This window comes from Aquila chrysaetos, chromosome 26, assembly GCF_900496995.4.
Source record: "Aquila chrysaetos chrysaetos chromosome 26, bAquChr1.4, whole genome shotgun sequence".
In the NCBI taxonomy this organism is placed as follows: domain Eukaryota; kingdom Metazoa; phylum Chordata; class Aves; order Accipitriformes; family Accipitridae; genus Aquila; species Aquila chrysaetos.
Window position 1 is genome coordinate 4762744 of NC_044029.1, and position 18535 is coordinate 4781278.

At 41.7% G+C, this 18535-nt stretch overlaps 2 protein-coding genes across 8 annotated transcripts in view; one reads left to right on the forward strand and one right to left on the reverse strand.

The window, feature by feature from the left end:
* The window catches only part of LOC115336059 (homeobox protein Hox-D9-like), a 25463-nt gene extending 18949 nt beyond the window's left edge, over positions 1–6514 (forward strand). For 2 of the 6 annotated variants that reach the window (XR_003921603.2, XM_030002568.2), the window contains one exon: positions 6406–6503. Coding sequence is in view for 3 of the 6 variants with exons in the window: in XM_030002568.2 (XP_029858428.1) it covers positions 6406–6416 (11 nt within the window). In the remaining 3 variants the exon portion in view is untranslated. Of the gene's footprint in view, positions 1–3958; positions 4380–6405 lie in introns of those variants that run through there. The other 4 variants (XR_003921604.2, XM_030002569.2, XM_030002566.2 and 1 more) reach the window with 2 other exon arrangements.
* Positions 1–8180, reverse strand: part of MRPL42 (mitochondrial ribosomal protein L42) — an 11312-nt gene extending 3132 nt beyond the window's left edge. The window contains exons 1-5 of one of the 2 annotated variants that reach the window (XM_030002570.1): positions 7914–8180; positions 6383–6545; positions 3373–3436; positions 2321–2405; positions 892–1055 (exon numbers count right to left, since the gene is read on the reverse strand). In XM_030002570.1, the coding sequence (XP_029858430.1) occupies positions 892–1055; positions 2321–2405; positions 3373–3436; positions 6383–6545; positions 7914–8177 (740 nt within the window). In that variant the 5' untranslated portion in view covers positions 8178–8180. Of the gene's footprint in view, positions 1–891; positions 1056–2320; positions 2406–3372; positions 3437–6382; positions 6546–7711; positions 7751–7913 lie in introns of those variants that run through there. The other variant, XM_030002571.2, reaches the window with a different exon arrangement.
* Positions 8181–18535: the final 10355 nt, after the last annotated feature.

The window sequence follows — 18535 nt, forward strand, 5'->3', positions numbered from 1 at the left end:
TTTGCAGACAAACTAAAAAACAAACTCTTCACAACAAAAATGATCCCTACTTTCCTCCTAATTGCCCACCCTAAAACAATGAAGATCCTCTTTGATGCTTATTAAAGTGACAGCTACCCCCTTTGGCCACAGAAAGTTCTACAATTTCATTCCTTTTATCTACTCCGAAAACACGGTAATTAAAAAGTTTTCTGTGGACAAAAAAAAAAAAAATTTAAAAATCTGCCTTTATCAAGTCTCCATAGCTATAAATTGGCAGCTACCAAAAGGTGTAGTAACATGGACTGGAAAGGAGTAACACAAACTAGAATGCCATTTGTTTCCAGTGGTATATCTGAATGTATATAGTTCTTCTTTAGGCTCAGTCATGCATATTTGCATCTCTCCTCCTCCTAGCTTTCTGAGTACAAGGCACACCAAGGTGCACTTTTCACCATTTCAAATGAAAAACCTCTACTATTCTTAAGTCTGAGAATCATCCCATTAAGTTTTTTTTATGAAAAGCTGTTAAGGAATAGACAATGCATGTTTCCAAGCTGTATTTGGTTATATCCATTGAAGATATTTTACATACTAGATTCTCTTATGCTGACTTCACTTATGCAACTTTAATATTAATCACTCGAACCAGTAGCTAACTAGATGGTATGAAAAACTCCTACTCCATGACATACTTTACAAAAGAAAGTTGCAAAGAGTCAGCATTAAAAAAACCTTATGAAATACAGTCTTCCATTTACACAACACTGCATTTAAGATTTTATGTAGTAGCCCATGTGCTAACAGTATCTTGTCTCACATGACTTAACCTAGGTTGAATCTAGTCATTAAATTATTCCTGTATCTCCTTTTACATCCCAAAGGAACAAACATTGAAAAGAAAATACTTACTGTCCCACAGGATACCAGCGATGTTTTGTTGTGTAAAACATTTTGCTGAGCTCTTCAATTGTAGGACCTCTATTGTTCTTTAGCTCTTTTTCATTCAATCTGGATTTCAAAACTTGATCAAGGGTTTCTTCTGTATTATGCACTGGATCTGGCCGTGGTATGGGCTATAAAGACAGTAGTGTATGTATTTCCTTCTTCTCCTTTTTTTGAGAAAATCAAAAAGCCAAGCTACATAGATAGCATTACAATTTACTCTTAACAGCTGAAACCAAAGGAATACAGAAGAATGCCTGTAATTGTAAAGGCTCTTTATCACCATCCCCCGCACCCCCCCAAACAAAGCCACATCACTGTGGAGCAGATGTCTAGAAACATCTAATTACCCCAGGTGCTACAGCTGATTACCCTACCCCTAAAATCAGCACTCCTGTCATTATTGCTGATCTCCTCCTTACAATTCACTAGCTGAATCATAAGCTTCAGTTCTACTAATACAAAAGTACTCGTATTATTCCTATTTAGAAATTTATTCAGTGACGATCTTCATTACTAAAAAAGCTTTTAGATGATTTGTACCTTGGAGAAGAATGTCACTTCCTAATTACCTGTGCATCTGCTAAGACCAAGACACTTGTTCTCGACCTGAAACCTAACTACTAGCACTGTACAAATATTTTTCCTTGGTTTAGTCTTGTTTTTCCTGAGACATGCAACTGATAGGTTTAAAAATAGCGATATGTAACTTGCAGGGAAAGAGTGCTAAATTTTAAGTTTTCAATGGAGAATTTTCATATTGGGTACTTCAGCAATGTAGCCACCATTTGCAGTATTTTATTAGCTCATGAGAACTGGAAACTGAAACAAGAAGTGTACACTAGAAAAATTTATGTAGACTTACTTTTGTCAGTCTAAAGAGCACACTGAAAATACTACTGATAGATAAAAATTCAGTATTTAAAGTTCTTTGTGGGACTTATGAACCCAGAGTGCTGAATGGAATTTAAAGCTCAAGTTGAAAACAGCAGCAGCACTCCTTTCCATCCTCTTGCCCAGACTGCAGCATCTGTACACAGTAGGACATGTGAACCATAACCTGCATTTCAAACATCCTCCCTGAGGAGTACACTCGTAGACAGACACTAGTTTTCTCTGTAGTGCACAAGTATTTGAATGCCTCAATTCTGTTTGAGTTACTACGTGCTGTGATATCTGAGCATTTCCTACTCTGCAACTTTCCCTCAATTTAACTAAGAATAAGGTCCTGCTCATGGCAGCAGCTATATTGATCATTCGCTTACTTCACAGACATGCTGATCACATACTAAAAAGTACATCAGTATTTCAAATCAAAAAAAAGATGCCCTCAAAATTATGAGCTACTTATGCCTTTATGAGAGTAAGAAATATAAATGTGTACATTTGGACATACTTTTGTATGCTCGTATGGAATCTCAAGCGAAGGGTGGTAGCAGACAATTGTCTTCAAATCTGACGTCACTGCAAGTTCCACTTTGCTATAAAAATAAAAACTTACACTCTTAAATATATCCCTTACAATTTTCAGAAATGCTGAGCAACTAAGCAGCCCGAGTCCTGAAGAAAACAAGATTTGACCTTGCATTTATGAATTCTTAAGAATCTTCTATAAAATAAACCCTTATAAAATAAGGGTCACAAATACTTGATCTGAACTTCCTTTTTTTTTTTTTTTTCCAGCCACCTTCAAGTTTCTTTTTTTGGATGGAGAGGAAAAAAGGGGTAAAATAAAGTATTAAAGATAGCTGGGAATATGGGTTGGGAAAAAGTCTTTAACACTTTGAATACTTGCATATAAAACTGTAGCAACAGGTGGGGATAATGATCTCTAGGACAACATGCCTTTATAAGCAGTATGGCACCTACAAAAGAAAGAATAGGAAACAAAGCTCTGTTTGGGGTTCCAACTTCTATAGTTGGTAAAAGATGATGAGCATGATGAACAAAAAGTCCTACTGAGACATTCTTTGAGGGAGTATGACTCTCTTCTCACCCTTCTTCCTTACTAACTTCCATGACACATTAGCTTCCTAAAACCTTGTATGACATGGATGCTGCGTTTCTCACTGTATTTGTATCATCTTTTCCAGTTTCCTACTCAAGTTTCCCATGCAGCAGCACAAAAATACCTGGACTTTGTCTTAACAACAAGCATCAATGAAAATGACCGCTCTTTAGCTACTTTTGCTGTTCCACAAACAAAACTGCAGGGGTCCTGGTGTTATCACCATGTTTAGAATGAGTCCTGCATGATTTTTCATTACACTCTTTTTTTTTAAATACTAACTTCACAATCATTATGATCAGAAACAGTACTTTAGTTAAAATATCCAAAAGTGGCAGAAGATGTATTTTATACCATTACATGACAACTTCACGCCAGAGAAAGTAGCCCTGGAATAAGTGTTACATGAAAAGGCCACGCATCAAAGTGCGTTTAAGTACCAGTTGTAGTCTTCAGGGAGAACCGAGTATGTAGATTTATGGCAAGCATGATATACTGCTCCATCTGCAAAAAAAAACCAAAAAAAAACCCCCACAAACATGTAAAGAGCACTAATGTAAAAACAGAGAGCTGTGCCAAATTTAAGAATGCTTACATTTTCATTCTGTTCTAAGTCTTAATCAGGGATTATAATCATACTCAGTTTTAGATTAACAAAACCCAAATACTGTCTAAACAGAAGTTCACTTTACTACACAGATTTCTAGTGCAATCAAAACATACAGTATCTTGGTAGCTATGGCCTACATTTACCTTTCCAGTTGTACTGTTTTCCTAAGAAAAATCACAGTATGAACACAATACCTACAGATTTCACCATTAGAGCTTTTTTTTTTTTTACATATGCAAAGAACATTACCTTATGACTTACAGGGAAGATCATAATTTCATTCATAGCAATATTTATTATAAACATCAAATGCGTACTTTGCTGGCAACTGCTATACAAAACACAAAACTATAACGTCTTGTGATAGCAAGACGTTGTCCTGCTGTAACACTAGAGAACTTTACCCCTTTCCCCAGGTTCCTGTTGGGCTCCAAGGAAAGCAGTCCAAGAATTACAAGTAGTAAAGAAGGCCAACAGCATCTAGGACTGTACTAAGTGGACCAAGGGAAGGGATTATCTCTCCCTCTACTCAGCACCTGTCAGACCACATCTAGATACTATGGCCAGTTTGGGGCCCTTTTATTAAAGATAAACTTGAGCGACTTCAGCAAAGGCCTGCCAAGATGGTCAGGGGCTGCAGCACCTGCCCTGTGGTGAGAGGTTGAGGGACTGGAGCTGGCTCAGCCTCGAGCAGAGACAGTTTTGGGAGACCTAAGAGCAGCCCCCAGCAACTATGTATGAGGACTGGGGCTATTGAGGAGAGGGAGCCAGTCTGTTCACAGGGGTGCATAGTGGGAGGACATGAAACAATAAGTTGAAGTGAGAGGCTCTGACTAGATAGGTAGAGAAATGTTTTCCTCGTGAATACAGCCAACCAGTGGGACTGGAGCCCAGGCAGGTTTGTGCAGTCTCCATCCTTGGAGACTTCAAAGACCCAGCTGGACAAAGCCCTGAGCGACCTGGTGGCATTGCAGACCTGAGCCTGCTTTGAGCAGGAGGTTGGACCACAAACCACCCAACGTCCCTTCCAACTGTGTTTTCCCACAATTCCATTTCCAATTTTTCATAGAATCATTTAGGTTGGAAAAGACATCTAAGATCAAGTCCAACTGTAAACCTAACGTAAGGTGTTAAATAGTGTCCTGGTTTCAGCTGGGATAGCGTTAATTGTCTTCCTAGTAGCTGGTACAGTGCTATGTTTTGAGTTCAGTATGAGAACAATGTTGGTAACACACTGATGTTTTCAGTTGTTGCTGAGTAGCGTTTATACCAAGTCAAGGATTTTTCAGCTTCTCATGCCCAGCCAGCAAGAAAGCTGGAGGGGCACAAGAAGCTGGGAGGGCACACAGCCAGGACAGCTGACCCAAACTGGCCAAAAAGGTATTCCATACCATGTGATGTCATGCCCAGTATATAAACTGGGGGGAGGTGGCCTGGGGGGATCACTGCTCGGGAGCTAACTGGGCATCGATCAGCGAGTGGTGAGCAATTGCATTGTGCATCACTTGTTTTGTATATTCCAATTCTTTTATTGTCTTTTTATTATTATCATCATTATTAGTTTCTTCTTTTTTGTTCTATTAAACTGTTCTTAGCTCAACCCACGAGTTTTACTTTTTTTCCCTGATTCTCTCCCCCATCCCACTGGGTGGGGGGGGAGTGAGTGAGCAGCTGCGTGGTGCTCAGCTGCTGGCTGGGGTTAAACCATGACAAATAGTAACAGTCGCTTGTATAGGAACCATACCATAGGCATCTTGCCTTCCACAACTGTATAGGTACACATGCCTAAGATGGGCCTGGGAGGTGTCCATAGTTGACTTTTACTGGCAAACCCCTTCCTTTACTGCCAGAACCTGACACAAATCCACATGTAAGTTTCTGAGTCCAGTCAAGCTTCTTCTACCACTACACTTTAAGAACTGAATTATGATCACAAGAACTAAGTCTTTGCATGTTCTGAGCCTTCTGTTTTCAAATAAGTCATAAAAAGGTTTCAGCTTTTTTCTGACATGTTATTTTATGTAGACCATGTTTAGTTTTAATACAAACAGGATTCTTCTTGGCTGTTCATAATGGAGGGGGAGAACATTCTGTGTGTCAAAACTGGGAAAGCTGAAAGAACCAAAAAGAAACTTTTGTGTAGCTATTTTCCTCTCAAATATTTAAATTTAAGAATTTTACATTTAAGATATAGCTAATATACTTAAATATATATTTTAGATATAAAATTCTTAAATTTAGAATTTCTGTTAGCACTTCCATGCTTCAGTTCTTCCAATTAAACCTTTCTTAGTTATTAAGAAGTTGAGTTCTGGTAAAATATTACTGTAAATAGTTCGTATTTCTTCCTAAGATTTATTTCCCCTCCTTGCCCACTAACCTCTAAAATGTAACTTCTCCATTATATTTTCTCCATTCCTGTCTTTTCTACCACCTTTACTATCTCCCCTACATCTTTCTATTGACATCTAAAACATGGACAGAAATCTAAGAAATAATATTGCCTGTTTTCACTTGTTCTCTGTTTATGTTAAGTAATGAGATTTTACTGTAGCCTTTTCTCACCACTGTTTGTAAATCTGAAAAAATAACTTTAAATCTTCAAATATAATCAGTGGTAAGAGGGGTGGTATTTACAAGCTAATTAATAAATTAGAGGACCATCAAAAAAACCAAATCAAGATATCCTTTAACTATTAGCAGAGAACACGGAATATCAGACTTGATTCTGTTCAAATGAAAATTCACTTCCATGCTGCCACTACTTTAAACAGTACAAGACAGAAGGTCTCAAAGAACAAGTTTTAATATAGGACTTCTACAATTTTATCACTACTTACTCTGTAGCGGGGCCCGCCTACAGGTTGCTACTGAACGCATCCAGAAGAGGTTGGACCATGCGGTTCTAAGCGATGTTGCCATGCTGACAGCAGAGAGGAAACCAGTCCTGGACAAGACAGAACTCAAATGGACACCGTATCCTTTTTTTCTGCATAACACCCTCTGAAAGAACCCAGTTTCATAACTGTTCAGGGTACAAAAGACCTACAATTTAATTTCTTGAATATCTTAAGGATAAATAAAATGTGTGCAGTCTATTTGTCATTATTTATCAGTTGTTTAGAAGTCCTTATTATTTAAGATACTGGCACTTGCTTCCTTAATAGTCAAATGTGGTACACAACTTTATTTACTAAGAGGTACTCTTTGAAAGTACATCATTAAGTTAAAAAAAAAAAAGTTTCCAAGCTTGGGTCTTCTCACAGTTTTTCTACTGGTATTCACCCACCTAAGTTTTGCATCCTTCCTTCAGCGCACTCCACAGAATTATTCCTGAAACATGCTTTTCCTGTTCACAATGTAAATATCATCACCCAGTATAAAAACAGAAGTACTTATAAATAACACTTATTGTGGTTTAACAAACACTCTAGATGCAGTTGGTTTCATCCATCTCAAAAGCAATACACCTAAAAGCTACAAAAACACCATTTAGAATACCTTAAATATTACCCAAATTTCACAGAAGCAGAAAGACACTTAAAAAGATGATCTTAAATTTTCATTATCTACAGGAAAAAAAAAAATTGCTTCAAAGGGAAACTTTTAACGAAGCTTAAAAAACATAACTGGAGACAGCTTAAAGACATAGTCATAAAAAAAGAAAGAAACAAGACCTTTTTAAAACTACTTTGTATTTAGCACTTCAGAACATCACCAGAAGCGTGCGTTTTCCAATTTCGACAAATAATCATTCACGGTTTTCTTTACCGGTGACAAGCGCTGCTGAAGTCAGCGAACACTCACAGAGCACCTCCAGAGCTGCTCATAACTTTCCTCTGAAAGCTCATTAACAGAAGAGGCGTGAGGAATGGGGCGGACGGGGCCCGCCTTGTCCAAGGTCAGGCCTCCAGCACCTCACCCTGCTCCCCAGTTTAAATGGGGGCATTCCCACCCCTGCGACAGCACACGCAAAACTCCTCACGGTCCCTCAGCAGCAAGCAGGAACACAAAACCTGACACTTCTATTATTAAAGAAAATATTTAGCTTAAAAAGTCACTAATCCGCCAAAGCAAGCCAAAGAGTACCCCTCATAAAAAACGGATCTGCAGGCTATTAAAAAAAGCCCCCTGAGTGCTAGACAGCGATTTAACCCCTCTGAAAGTACCCGAGCTCCCTTCCTCCGGCCCATTTCGCAGGCCTAGCCTGCGGTTCCCCTCATCGGCCGGGCACGACGTTGTCATCAACTGCATAAAACGATGGGGGGGCGGACGGGAGGAAAGCGCTGCACAACGCGACCCTCAGGCGAAACGACCCAACCCCGGCAACCGCAGCCAGGCGGGAACAACCACCACCGGCCCGGCCGTTACCTGCGCGGACTCCGCCGCTTTCCCCTCAGCAGCCGGCCGCCGGCCACCGCGCCGGAAGCGGCACCGAGTCCGCTTCCGCTTCCGGCAGCGGCTCAGCCCCGCGGCACGCCGGGAGACGTAGTGCGGGTGGGCGGGGCCTCCCGCCGGGTGGGGCTTCCCGCCCTGCCTGGCCCCGCCTCCAGCAGGCAGTCCTGAGGTGGAGGCGCTGAGGTGGTGTATCAGCTGTGGAATAAACCTCTCAAATCCCGTCATTTGAAGGGACATCTGTGACTTTATGGGTTATTTCGCAAAATTGTGAGCGTAGCCTGCCTGCTTTCCGGGTTAAATTACGCCGTGGCCGCAGCAGTCCCCTCTGTTCAGTCTGGCAAACCTTGGCAGTACCTGTCATACCTCCTCGCGGGGAAGGCCTGGGTTTTCCCGATGTGAAATAGCGCATTTCAGATATTTAAGGCAGGCAGAAAACTCGCCTGAATGCCACGGGCCCACTGCTGCTCTGGGGCTGCTTGCTTTGCTTCTTTCAGAGACCCGAGTACCAAAGCGTTTCAAAGACAGTGTTATATTTACACAACATTGATAAAAGACAAGGAATAGAGACGCAAATCAATTACCTGACCTGCTGCTCTAGTACCTGACATGGCACCATGGCTTTCACACACCCAGGAGTCATCTCGAACTCCCATCAGCCAGCTGTGTCTCGGTTCCTCTCACAGAAGAGGGAGAGTTTCGGATAATACCTCCCGAAAAGGCTGCAACCTCTTCCAGACATCTTCAAACCAGTGCACCTTTTCTGGTCGTTGGCTGCGGTACAGCAATTTCATGCAGTCGTCGCTGGAAGCCTCACAATTTCAGCAACGTCTAACTGTGTTCTGTAGCTGCAGAGCTGTCATTACACTGGTAACTTCCAGAGGTGTAGCACAAGTGTAGCCAGAAATCACTAGTCAAGAGCCGATCGTTCCCTTTAGCAGCGGCAAAGGTTTATTTTTGAATGTTTTTCCTGATGGTGGAAGATGGAAGACATCCATTCTGGTCCTTCTTGCAATATTAGATTCAGTAACCCACAAGGGGGGGGCAGAGATGGGCCAAAACGTTTTACATACTACTTGGGAGAGATGGAACCGAGGTGGGAGATCACATCTCCACTACAAGGCTCCTCCACATTTGTGGACAACAACTTTCTCCATCACTCCCGTCAAGTTTCTGCATGCAGCTACAGAGGGGTCTGATCTGGGCTCAAGCACCAAACAGAAGCAACACAGTTCTGTGTGTCGTTTGCTGTGTACCAGCTCATTATTCCCACAAGGAAGTCCTTGTGCTAGGATGAGGGCAGCCCTTGGATGAAGAACAGCCTTTCGAAGCTGAATACAAGCAAGATTCTGGTTCTACTGACGGACAAAGAAAACATGCTGAGGATTTTAAGCTCAAGAGCAGTGTTGACAAAAATAAGTAAATGGTTATAAACTGTCTGAAACAAGTGTGGTCTGGAAATTAGAAGAAAGGAGTGAAACTGCATTTAAGGAGTGAGCTTCAGACATATCTTGCCCATAGGCATAGTGGGGATAAACTGAATTACTTCAAAGTGACTGTTGCCAAGTTTATGACCAGGAACAGATTACGACAACGGGGGAACTGCTGCTCAAGATTCTTGGTCCCTTAGCACAGAACGCTATCGTGTGTGCTACGTGTGTGTATTTGTGTGTGAACCTGTGACACAAGCACATTGGGCCTTGTTCTAGTTTCCTAGGAAATATTAAGTAAAATTAAGGCTTCTCTGACTTATCTTGAAGGTGCTCAAAACTTAGTTATCATAGCTTCTTTAAAAGATTGCCTAAACTCAGTGATGATGATGACTGGTTGACACCTCTGACTCTTAGATGCCTTCTCAAAAGGATATTGTTCATCCATGCAGGAGACAAAAATCCCTTGCTGTCCAGTGGAAACCTTGAAATTAACTCCCATCACAGCTGGAGACCACTGCAAATCACACCTGCTGTTTTCTCCAGTGTAAGACACTTTTTTTTTTTTTTTAACTTATCCTCTATATGGAGTAGCATCTGTTAGAAAAATCAATTTTTAAAAACCTCTTGCTAGCCCCTTAGAAAATTGCCCTCTCTATAAAAAATACTAGATCTTGATATGCTCGAGTATATTAGTTGTCATGGCAATATAAGCCGCCTCTGGTGCTCCTACCTTACTGTTTCCTATATCAATTTACTTGCTTTTATCAAAACAATTTTTTTACTCTTCAGTGCCATATGTGTTTTCTGAGGACTGCATACAGACAAATACTCACGGGTACGCGCACTCTCTCTCCTCAGACACAAGTCTGAAAAAGAGTTTCTGATGTTACTGATGAATGTGACCCACAAGTCTTCTAACGGTGGGATTTTATAGGCTGGTGGTATTCAGCTGTTAACAGCTAAGGAGCTAATTCATCCACAAGATTGTAAAGAACAGCAAAAGAGCTTGAATTTGAAGTTTCTGTTTGTTTTTTTTTTTAATAAATGTTGCACCATGTGCCAGTCTGTACTGTTTGTTTTCAATTATTGTATTTTTTTCCATATAGCAAATACTACGTGGTTCTCGGGGGGGAATTTCTGATTTCAAGCAGGAGGACAGCCACCAGTAGGATTACTGGTATCTGTTGCCTAGTGCTACCACATCTTTAGTCTTCTCTTTCACATCACTGCAATAGAATATCACTTGCAAGGTTCATCAGAAATTGTTAGCAATCTTCTGTCCCTTGTGTGAACTCATTGGGAACACTTGACAGCCCTCTGGAATCTGAATTCACAAAACAGCCTTCATTAGATTTTTTTTCAGATTCCCTGATTTTATACCCTCATTGCATAATTAGTTTTAAATTAGAGGTAACCTGTGGGTATTTCTGTAATGATTTTATTCTGGAAATGTGTGCTTTTGAAACACCACTCTAATGGCAAATCTTGTAACTTAAATCCTGGTTCTAAAAGGTTGTAATTGAAGGTACAGCAGAACTTTATTTTTATTTTTTAAAAACTAAACCACATTCCTTGTTAAGCTTCCAGGCTATTTTTAGATGGTTTCTATAAAAAGATTTTTTAGGATACAGTAGATGAGGTCTACCCCCTCCCTGACACATAATGTTCTGCGAGTCTATTCTTAGAAGCATGTTCTGACGGATTACAACTTTCTGGTAGGGAGACAGGAATTGCTTAAGGACAGCTCAGAAGCGTGACTACACACTTCTCCAGCATGTCTGGAGATGGGGTTATTAATAACTGCCAACGGCCTTGCTTGCTTCAGCAGGTCGTAGACAGCAAAGAGGGGAGCTGCTCACTCTGTGTTGGCTCAACAGAAAGGAGGTTGTTCTCTCCACTAACTGCAGGGATACTGTGGAGGCACTAATGGTGATGAGTTGCAGACTTCTGGGACTTCATGTCTTTGAAAACCTGGAAAGTTTTGTTTCTAGGCTGCTCTCTCGCTGAAGAAAAACCATCATCTGTTCTTAGTCAGTTACAAACTTCTCCAAGAAATGTTCTGATAAAACAGTTGCCCTATAGTTAGGCAACAAATGCTGTGCAGTAATGAGGGCAGGACTATGTTGGCTGGCTCCATTTTAGACGAACAAATTTATAAATCAGAGCTGGCATCTGGATTGGCGTGGGTTTTGTGTCAGCAGCTGCACACACACACCTCTTGTGGGAAATGGAAAATTGGGACTTGGCTGTTCCAGCTCTTTTGCTGCAGCGGCATATTTAGGAAATTGTTTCTTAGTAAAATCATTCAGGCTGCTCATTATCAAACTGAATATAATAACTGTTTATTTTTTCATAGAAACCAATGTTTCAAAATCTTCCAGGAATAAGGATTTGGTTTCCTTTGTTTCCTTTAAATCTGGAGTAGAAAAGGTACTATACAATCATACCTAGAAGTGGAACTGAATTTGTGAATGGATGGGTTTGTTTTATTGTAAAGGTGATGCCTTAACAATGGAGAGGGACGAGCCTTCACTCCTGAAATAACATATCTTAATCTTTGTGAGGTTATTCTATACATTTAGGATACAAATTTCTAATGAGACATTGTAGTTTAGTTATGGTCTTAATTCTCAAATCTTCTCAAGTTATGCTGTAGCCAGACAGATTTCTATGTTTTAAGTCAATCTGTAAACACCCAGAGTAAATACCAACGCTTATGTCAATAGGCTGTCTTCGTTCTTTAGCAGATCTCACACCATCTCGTCACTGGTCCATCCGGTTACTGGTAAGAAGTCAAGCTGCAGCTGTAAATAACGGATGACAAAACTGTAGTGGTCATATGCAGCCTAAATAATTTGTGTTCCTGTTGATTACTGTAGTTCAAGTAAGCAATATTATGCCTCTATTTAAGCAGCAACTTAATGGAAAAAAAATCAAAAGCTATTTGCTACAGTGAAGGCTCCTACTCACAGCATCCCATTCTGATGTCCTAAGTTGGTAAAACATATAACTGGTGGGTTTTTTTTCTCCTCTCAGTACAGTTTCACCCAGTGCTGCCAGTTAAGATCATTCAGAAATTGTCTAGTGACTCTTACAATTAGTGCTAAGAGTAAAACACTGCACTTCTGTGCCTCAGTTTCCCCATTTGTACATAGGGATCATAACAACTCTTGTAAAATACACTGGGATTTACTGAAGAACATTTTAAATATAAAATCTAGATATTACTGTGAGAATTCATTCTGTACGTGTACATACATCTGGTTTTTGCTGTTGAACAGACTTTCTACCATACTTGACAAAAATATAAAAATGGTTTTATGCAAAATAAAGAATCTGTGGTTTGAAATAGAGTTGTAAAGTTGTAATTGCAGTAAGACTTTTATAAGATTGCAAAGAGGGGTAGGAGGAGGAAGTAAGATTAGTCAGCCACAGGCTCAGCTGGCCTGGATGCACCCACTCAGTGAGTAACTCCATGACAGCAGAAGCTGTCATAGGAAGATGGTCAGCAGCTGTGTTGAATTGTTCTGAGAGTATTAATTGCATAATTGCAATTATTTGTTTATCTTTTCCTGCCTTTATTGGCGTACGGGGTAGTTAGCTAACTTTGTTCTCAGAGCTGCTGCAATCCCAGTGATGGTTGTGGGTTTGTGGGAGGAGGATCGTGCTCTCCATCCCGGCCTTCACATCGGTGCCCTGGGATGAGATCGGCTCAGCCAACAGAACAGGTTGCTGCTGTGGGAAAGGGTAATCCTATATCTGCCACATCTCACTCTGTTTCCTACTGCTTCTCTTAGTGCCGGCTCCGATGCCTCAGTGAGCTGGTCAGAAAGGTAACCCAGCTGAAAAAACCCACCCCGTACCCCAATAGATGTGTACCAATGAAAGGAGGGGATCAGGAATATAGGGCAGAGTGCCGGGAAAGGGAGGAGGAGATCAGTGTCTCCAAAAGGAGAAGAGGCATCTAAAGTTGGGTTAATAACTCATGGATACTACAAGGGGCAATTTCACTGCCGTTTGTGTTACCTTTTGTCGTCTCTGGTGCTTGCTAGACCCCACTGTAAGCCAAATCAATTCACTAGACCAGCAGAAGACCAGACTAAATGGCTGGTTTTCTGCCAAGTTAGTGCATTGAATCAGCTCAGCAGGATCTGACAAGCCCCAGGGGTGAACGGTGGGGGAAACGCTGTGAGTGAGGAAGGAGAGTAGGAGGGGTGAGCTGGGAAGGGGAAGTAAGAAGTCCTCTTTTTGACAGATTGACTCAGCTCTCTGGTATAACTTGACCTCAAATATGTGGTTTCACACTGTCCCTAATGCAGTGAGCTACAGACAGTCCCCTTCTCACACCCTCAGATATGGGTTCCTGTCCCAAAAGAAAATGCCCGACCTACACAGCTGCGTGACTGCCTGTGGTTCACATCAGCTCCCTGCTCACCCAGGAACTATTCACGCTTGCGATCAGCTCATGTCTTCTGTGAGATCATGATGTGAGCTGAGGGAGCAGCAGTGTGTGGCAGAGGAGGAGGGCAGGAGCCCTCTTTAGCAGCAATGCAAATACAAAGCCACGTAACCCTGACATGAGACTACACCCTAAGTAACCGCTGTGGAGGCAGGCCTCGGGGGAGCTGGGCTGTAGGAATGAACTCCAATTTAAATGGGGACTACAGGTGACGCCAGTCTCACTGAGCACTGTACCTAAATTTCCTCTGAAATGCAAATATAAATGTTGCTTTATAAAAGCCTAACTGCAGCGTGACAAGATCGCTTTTCTAAATCTTTTTCTAAAATTGCTTTTTCAGGTGCTCTGAACTCAAGAAGCAAAGCATCAGGGAGGGAGCAGCAAGGGTGGCTTTGTTCCCTCAGGACGGGTGAGCCGGGAGCCGTGGGCACCCCAAGGCGAGCCGAGCGGTGACCCCACCGACGGCGGGTGAGCAGAGCGGGGTGGCTGCTGCCGCGGGGCCCATCGATGGTCCGGGGATCGTCGGGCAGGACGAGGTAACGGGCCGGGTCTGAGGCTGGTGCGGGAGCCCCCGACACTGCGTCAGGCACAGCTGAGGGGTAGCTCAGGAAGGACTGAACGAACACCCAGGCCCCTCAGAGGGCGAGGGTGGAGGCCCCGGCTGAGGCCGTCACCGCAATTAAGGTCTATTTGTGAACTCCGCGCCCTGACGCAAAGCTGTGAAGTCAAAACAGCGTCTAACAAAGCCTTTACTGATCCAAGGGCAGTACAACCACCCCGAGTCCTGTCTGATATCCTTGAACGGTTTATCAGCATGCATCTGACAAAATACAGTCATATAATATTCCCAGATTTCCTCGCGTTCTGCCTGAGGTGCAGGGTTTATTTCAGGATATTAAGGGAGCAAACAGTTAGCAATCGACAGGGCTAAGAAAGCACCAAACAGAACTCCAGGCAATGAGTCTAATGAAAAAATTCAATTTAATTTAAACAAAAATATCAATCTAAATGACTTCCGAACACATAGCATCTAAATCTTTCAGCCTAGCAAAAGAAGAATACCAGGTTGAGTTGGGGAGGGCAGCTGTCTAAATGAGGATGCATGACTTCATTAATTACAATACTCAGGATGACAGCAGAATTTTTTTTCCATCAAACTTTTATTTTTTTTAAAAAAAAGGACTGCTGAAACACTCTGCAAGTTTTGACAAACTACCTGTGTAGCACTGTAGAAAGCTAGTTTTTCAGATCTACTTTTTCTTCTTTCCTTTTCTCCTCTCTGTCCCCCCTCCTGTGCCCTCCAAGAAATTGCTGAACTTTTTAAGGTGGTTTTAATGGCATTGTCATATGTTTAATGGTATTGTCATATGTTTAATGGTATATGTGGCTTTGAAAAACTGTATGGATAAAGAAACCCTGTGCCATACTGCTCAAAATAAATAATCTGGCAGAGAAGAAGAAATACATTTTAGGAAAAACCTTGAACTCCAGAGCAGGAGTGCTGAAGTACTATTCTACCCAGGGAAGCAGAAAGCAGGAGCATGCTAGGCTGGATCACCCGTGGTGCCTCTCCAAGGATGTCTTCCAAGACACATGCCAAATGGAGGGTATGCACACAGAGCGGTGCAGGCTGCGGTCCAGAACTCAGTTACAGTCGCATTAATGGCTGAGTGGAAAATCCTGAAGAACAGGGGTGGACAATGGAAGGTCAAGGGGCTGGGAAAGCACCTGGAAGGTCCAAGGACCTCCATGCAGTGTGGCTAGCTTGAGGAAACAAAGCTCCCCTGGCACTTATGTGTCTTGTTCCAGCTCTGATTCAGAGGCTTAAGTTGCCTCCTTCGGGAATTTGAGAACGCTATAAAAGAAGGAGAATTTTTACTATAGCTTCTCCTGGAAGATATCCCTTGGTACAGAGGGAGCGCAAAGAAGCAAAGTCTAAAGCCAGTATTCTGGAGTAGCCAGTTTGCATGGCTTTTCCAGCACCTATATGGATACTCGGGGATCTCTGCAGCAGTCCGTGTAGGACCTAGAATGACTTAGGGGAACAACCTAAATCTTTGTAGACAGGACAACAGAAAACAATGGTTTTGTTCACTGCCATCTCCTGAGCAAGCTGACTTCAAAAGCCTCTTCCTAAAAGGAGACAGAAAGAGAGGTGTCATGAAACCTGCAACCTTCCCAGGATGTGGCAGGCCACTTGTTGAGCAATGAAAACTACCAAAACATAATAGCTTCCCAGTTTGACTTGCTGCAACTTCAGACTGAAGCAAGATTCCTGGTCTACAACACGTGAAAGGGAACGCTGAATGCAACATTCACGAGCATTTGTTTGAGCCAACTATGCTCCACTTTGTTCTTGCACCTCGCAGAGACAGGGCAAGGTTCACGCAGCAGAAGTTCCAGCACTTTCAAGAAACAGAGTAGCATTTTACTTGCACTGAGCCTAAAAGCATCTTTTGGCCCATGTTTTCTTCCACTAATAGTCAGTATTCCAGGGCAAGGGTAAAAAAAAAAAAAAAAAAAAAAAAAAAAGAGTAGCAGAAGGCAGAAACAAAGAAAAAGAAGTAATTCTGCAAGCAGTGTAACAAAATACATTGGTTTTCAATTACTTTGGTCTTGAGGATATGGCCCAGTGAAGATTCTTTGATGTCTGATAGAGTGTTGGAGTCATGGAGTCTTTCTCCTAGTGGGATTACCAGCAACATTTTTTTTTTCCTTCTGTCTTCCTACTTTCATAAAATGCACAAGGAATTGCTATCTCTCACAAGGAATGCTTCACCTCTGCAGCTATATCTTTGTATTTGTTTGATGCTGGCAAGTGCAAGCATAGGACGGAAGGGTGAAAAGGGATCATTTAGTTTAGGTACCATTTCTGGTCTTGGTCCCTAAACTGCCTATTGTATTACATGAAATTTACAGAACATGGAGAGAACAATTTTAAAAATAACCTAAATATTTGCATTCCTTCTACATATGTCAGTATACCTGCTAACTCAAAATTAAGGCTCCTAGTTATAGCTGGGTGTCATAGCAACACGATTACAAATATTTTCAGTTATTCACCAAGTTTCAAGACTATATGAATGTTAATATCCTCTTTTCACTAACCTTCTGTCCTCGGTTTTTTCTCCTGACTCCCTAAGCAAAGTTCGCTGTAATCCCGTTCCTCAAAAGCAATTAGATTCTCTACCCCAGGCATATGCTGCTCAGTGGTAAGCAGTTATTTATATGCAGGTCAGCACTGCATTGTGGTCGTCACTAGATGTTGTTAATTCCTTTACACCAACCTCATGGCTCCCCAAGTGACAGACAGTTTGGGAAGGCATTACTGTATTTATGCTTTGTAAAATTTACTGCAAAGTAAGCCTTCATTTGCAAAGATCTGAGTTCTAGAAATGGGCACTAGCCTTAAAATTCTTCCAGTCGAACAAGGATTGCTCGAGAGCAATTTTAGTACCACATGGGTTCTAAACGCCCAGTATGAGGCCAGGCCTGAGGTTTACATTTGCCCATACCAAGAATATCTTGAATACCGTACTTTCCGTATAGACTATTTGTGCCTGCAGAGGGGTGGGAAGCTGTGCTATAGTCATTTGGAAGAGGTTTCATATCTCTGTGTGTGATCTCACCTATCTGAAAAAAAACCCAACAAAACCCAAACCCAAATGCAACCAAGCAGAAAATCACAGAGACTGCTCCCACCAGAATCAAACAATAAGACACTGTGCATCCTTGGGAGGAGAGCCCTATCAGCCCAGATTACAATTGTTTATTCCAAGGCACCAGATGTGCTATAGATACTTGAATATCTGTGAAGCTAGGAAAAAAACAGGCTAACATCCAGCTGATAAAACACATTATCATCTTAGGAGTTTTTTTTCTCTTCCTTACAGCTTTTTTTTCTAGAGATCAGCATTTCACCTTTTTAGGTTAGATGGTAGGTACTGTGAAGGTGCCGAGTATACAAAAGTCTGTACTCAGTCTAGTTGAGTAGTAGCAACAGGTTGTAATAATTAAATAAAAAGAAAAATCCACAATTAAAGAATAGTTCTATATGTAACTAGCAAGACCAGATTTTGCTGAACGAGCACGTCTAAACACAGCCATTTCACATGCTAATGTATGCAAATGAACTCACCCATCTCCACTGCAGAACGAAGGGGTGTTATTGATGAATGCTTTACGCCCGAATTCTGCAAATGTGTTTTCGTGCATTTCTCTTGGTGTGTGTCACTTCATTGTTGATTTGACTGACTTCAGAGAAAGTTAAATCCAGAAAGATAGGAGAGCAACTACATGCTTAAAGGGCTGAGGATGTACACGAGAGTTCACAGAGACTATGGGTTTTCACGGATTTACATGAAGTTTGGAATTACTGCTGTATTCAACAGCTGAGGATATCAAACAGTGTAGAACATCTCTGTACTTGTTAGTTGCCTTCTATAGTGCCAATGGCTTAGTGAGAAGGATAGAGAGGGAAAACTAGGTAAGCTTTTAGGAAGTATTGCGGGGAGGGTGAAGGAGTGAGGCACACCACTCTTCTGACTCATGCTTCATGTTATCGTAACCACTGTGTAATAATGTAAATGCTTAAAAGTTAGGATATAGAACATGTTTGCAGTATCTGTGATAGGAACGTTTCAGCAATTACACAGTCCAGATTTGCCAGTGTCAGAGAACTTGTCGCGGTTTAACCCCATCCGCCA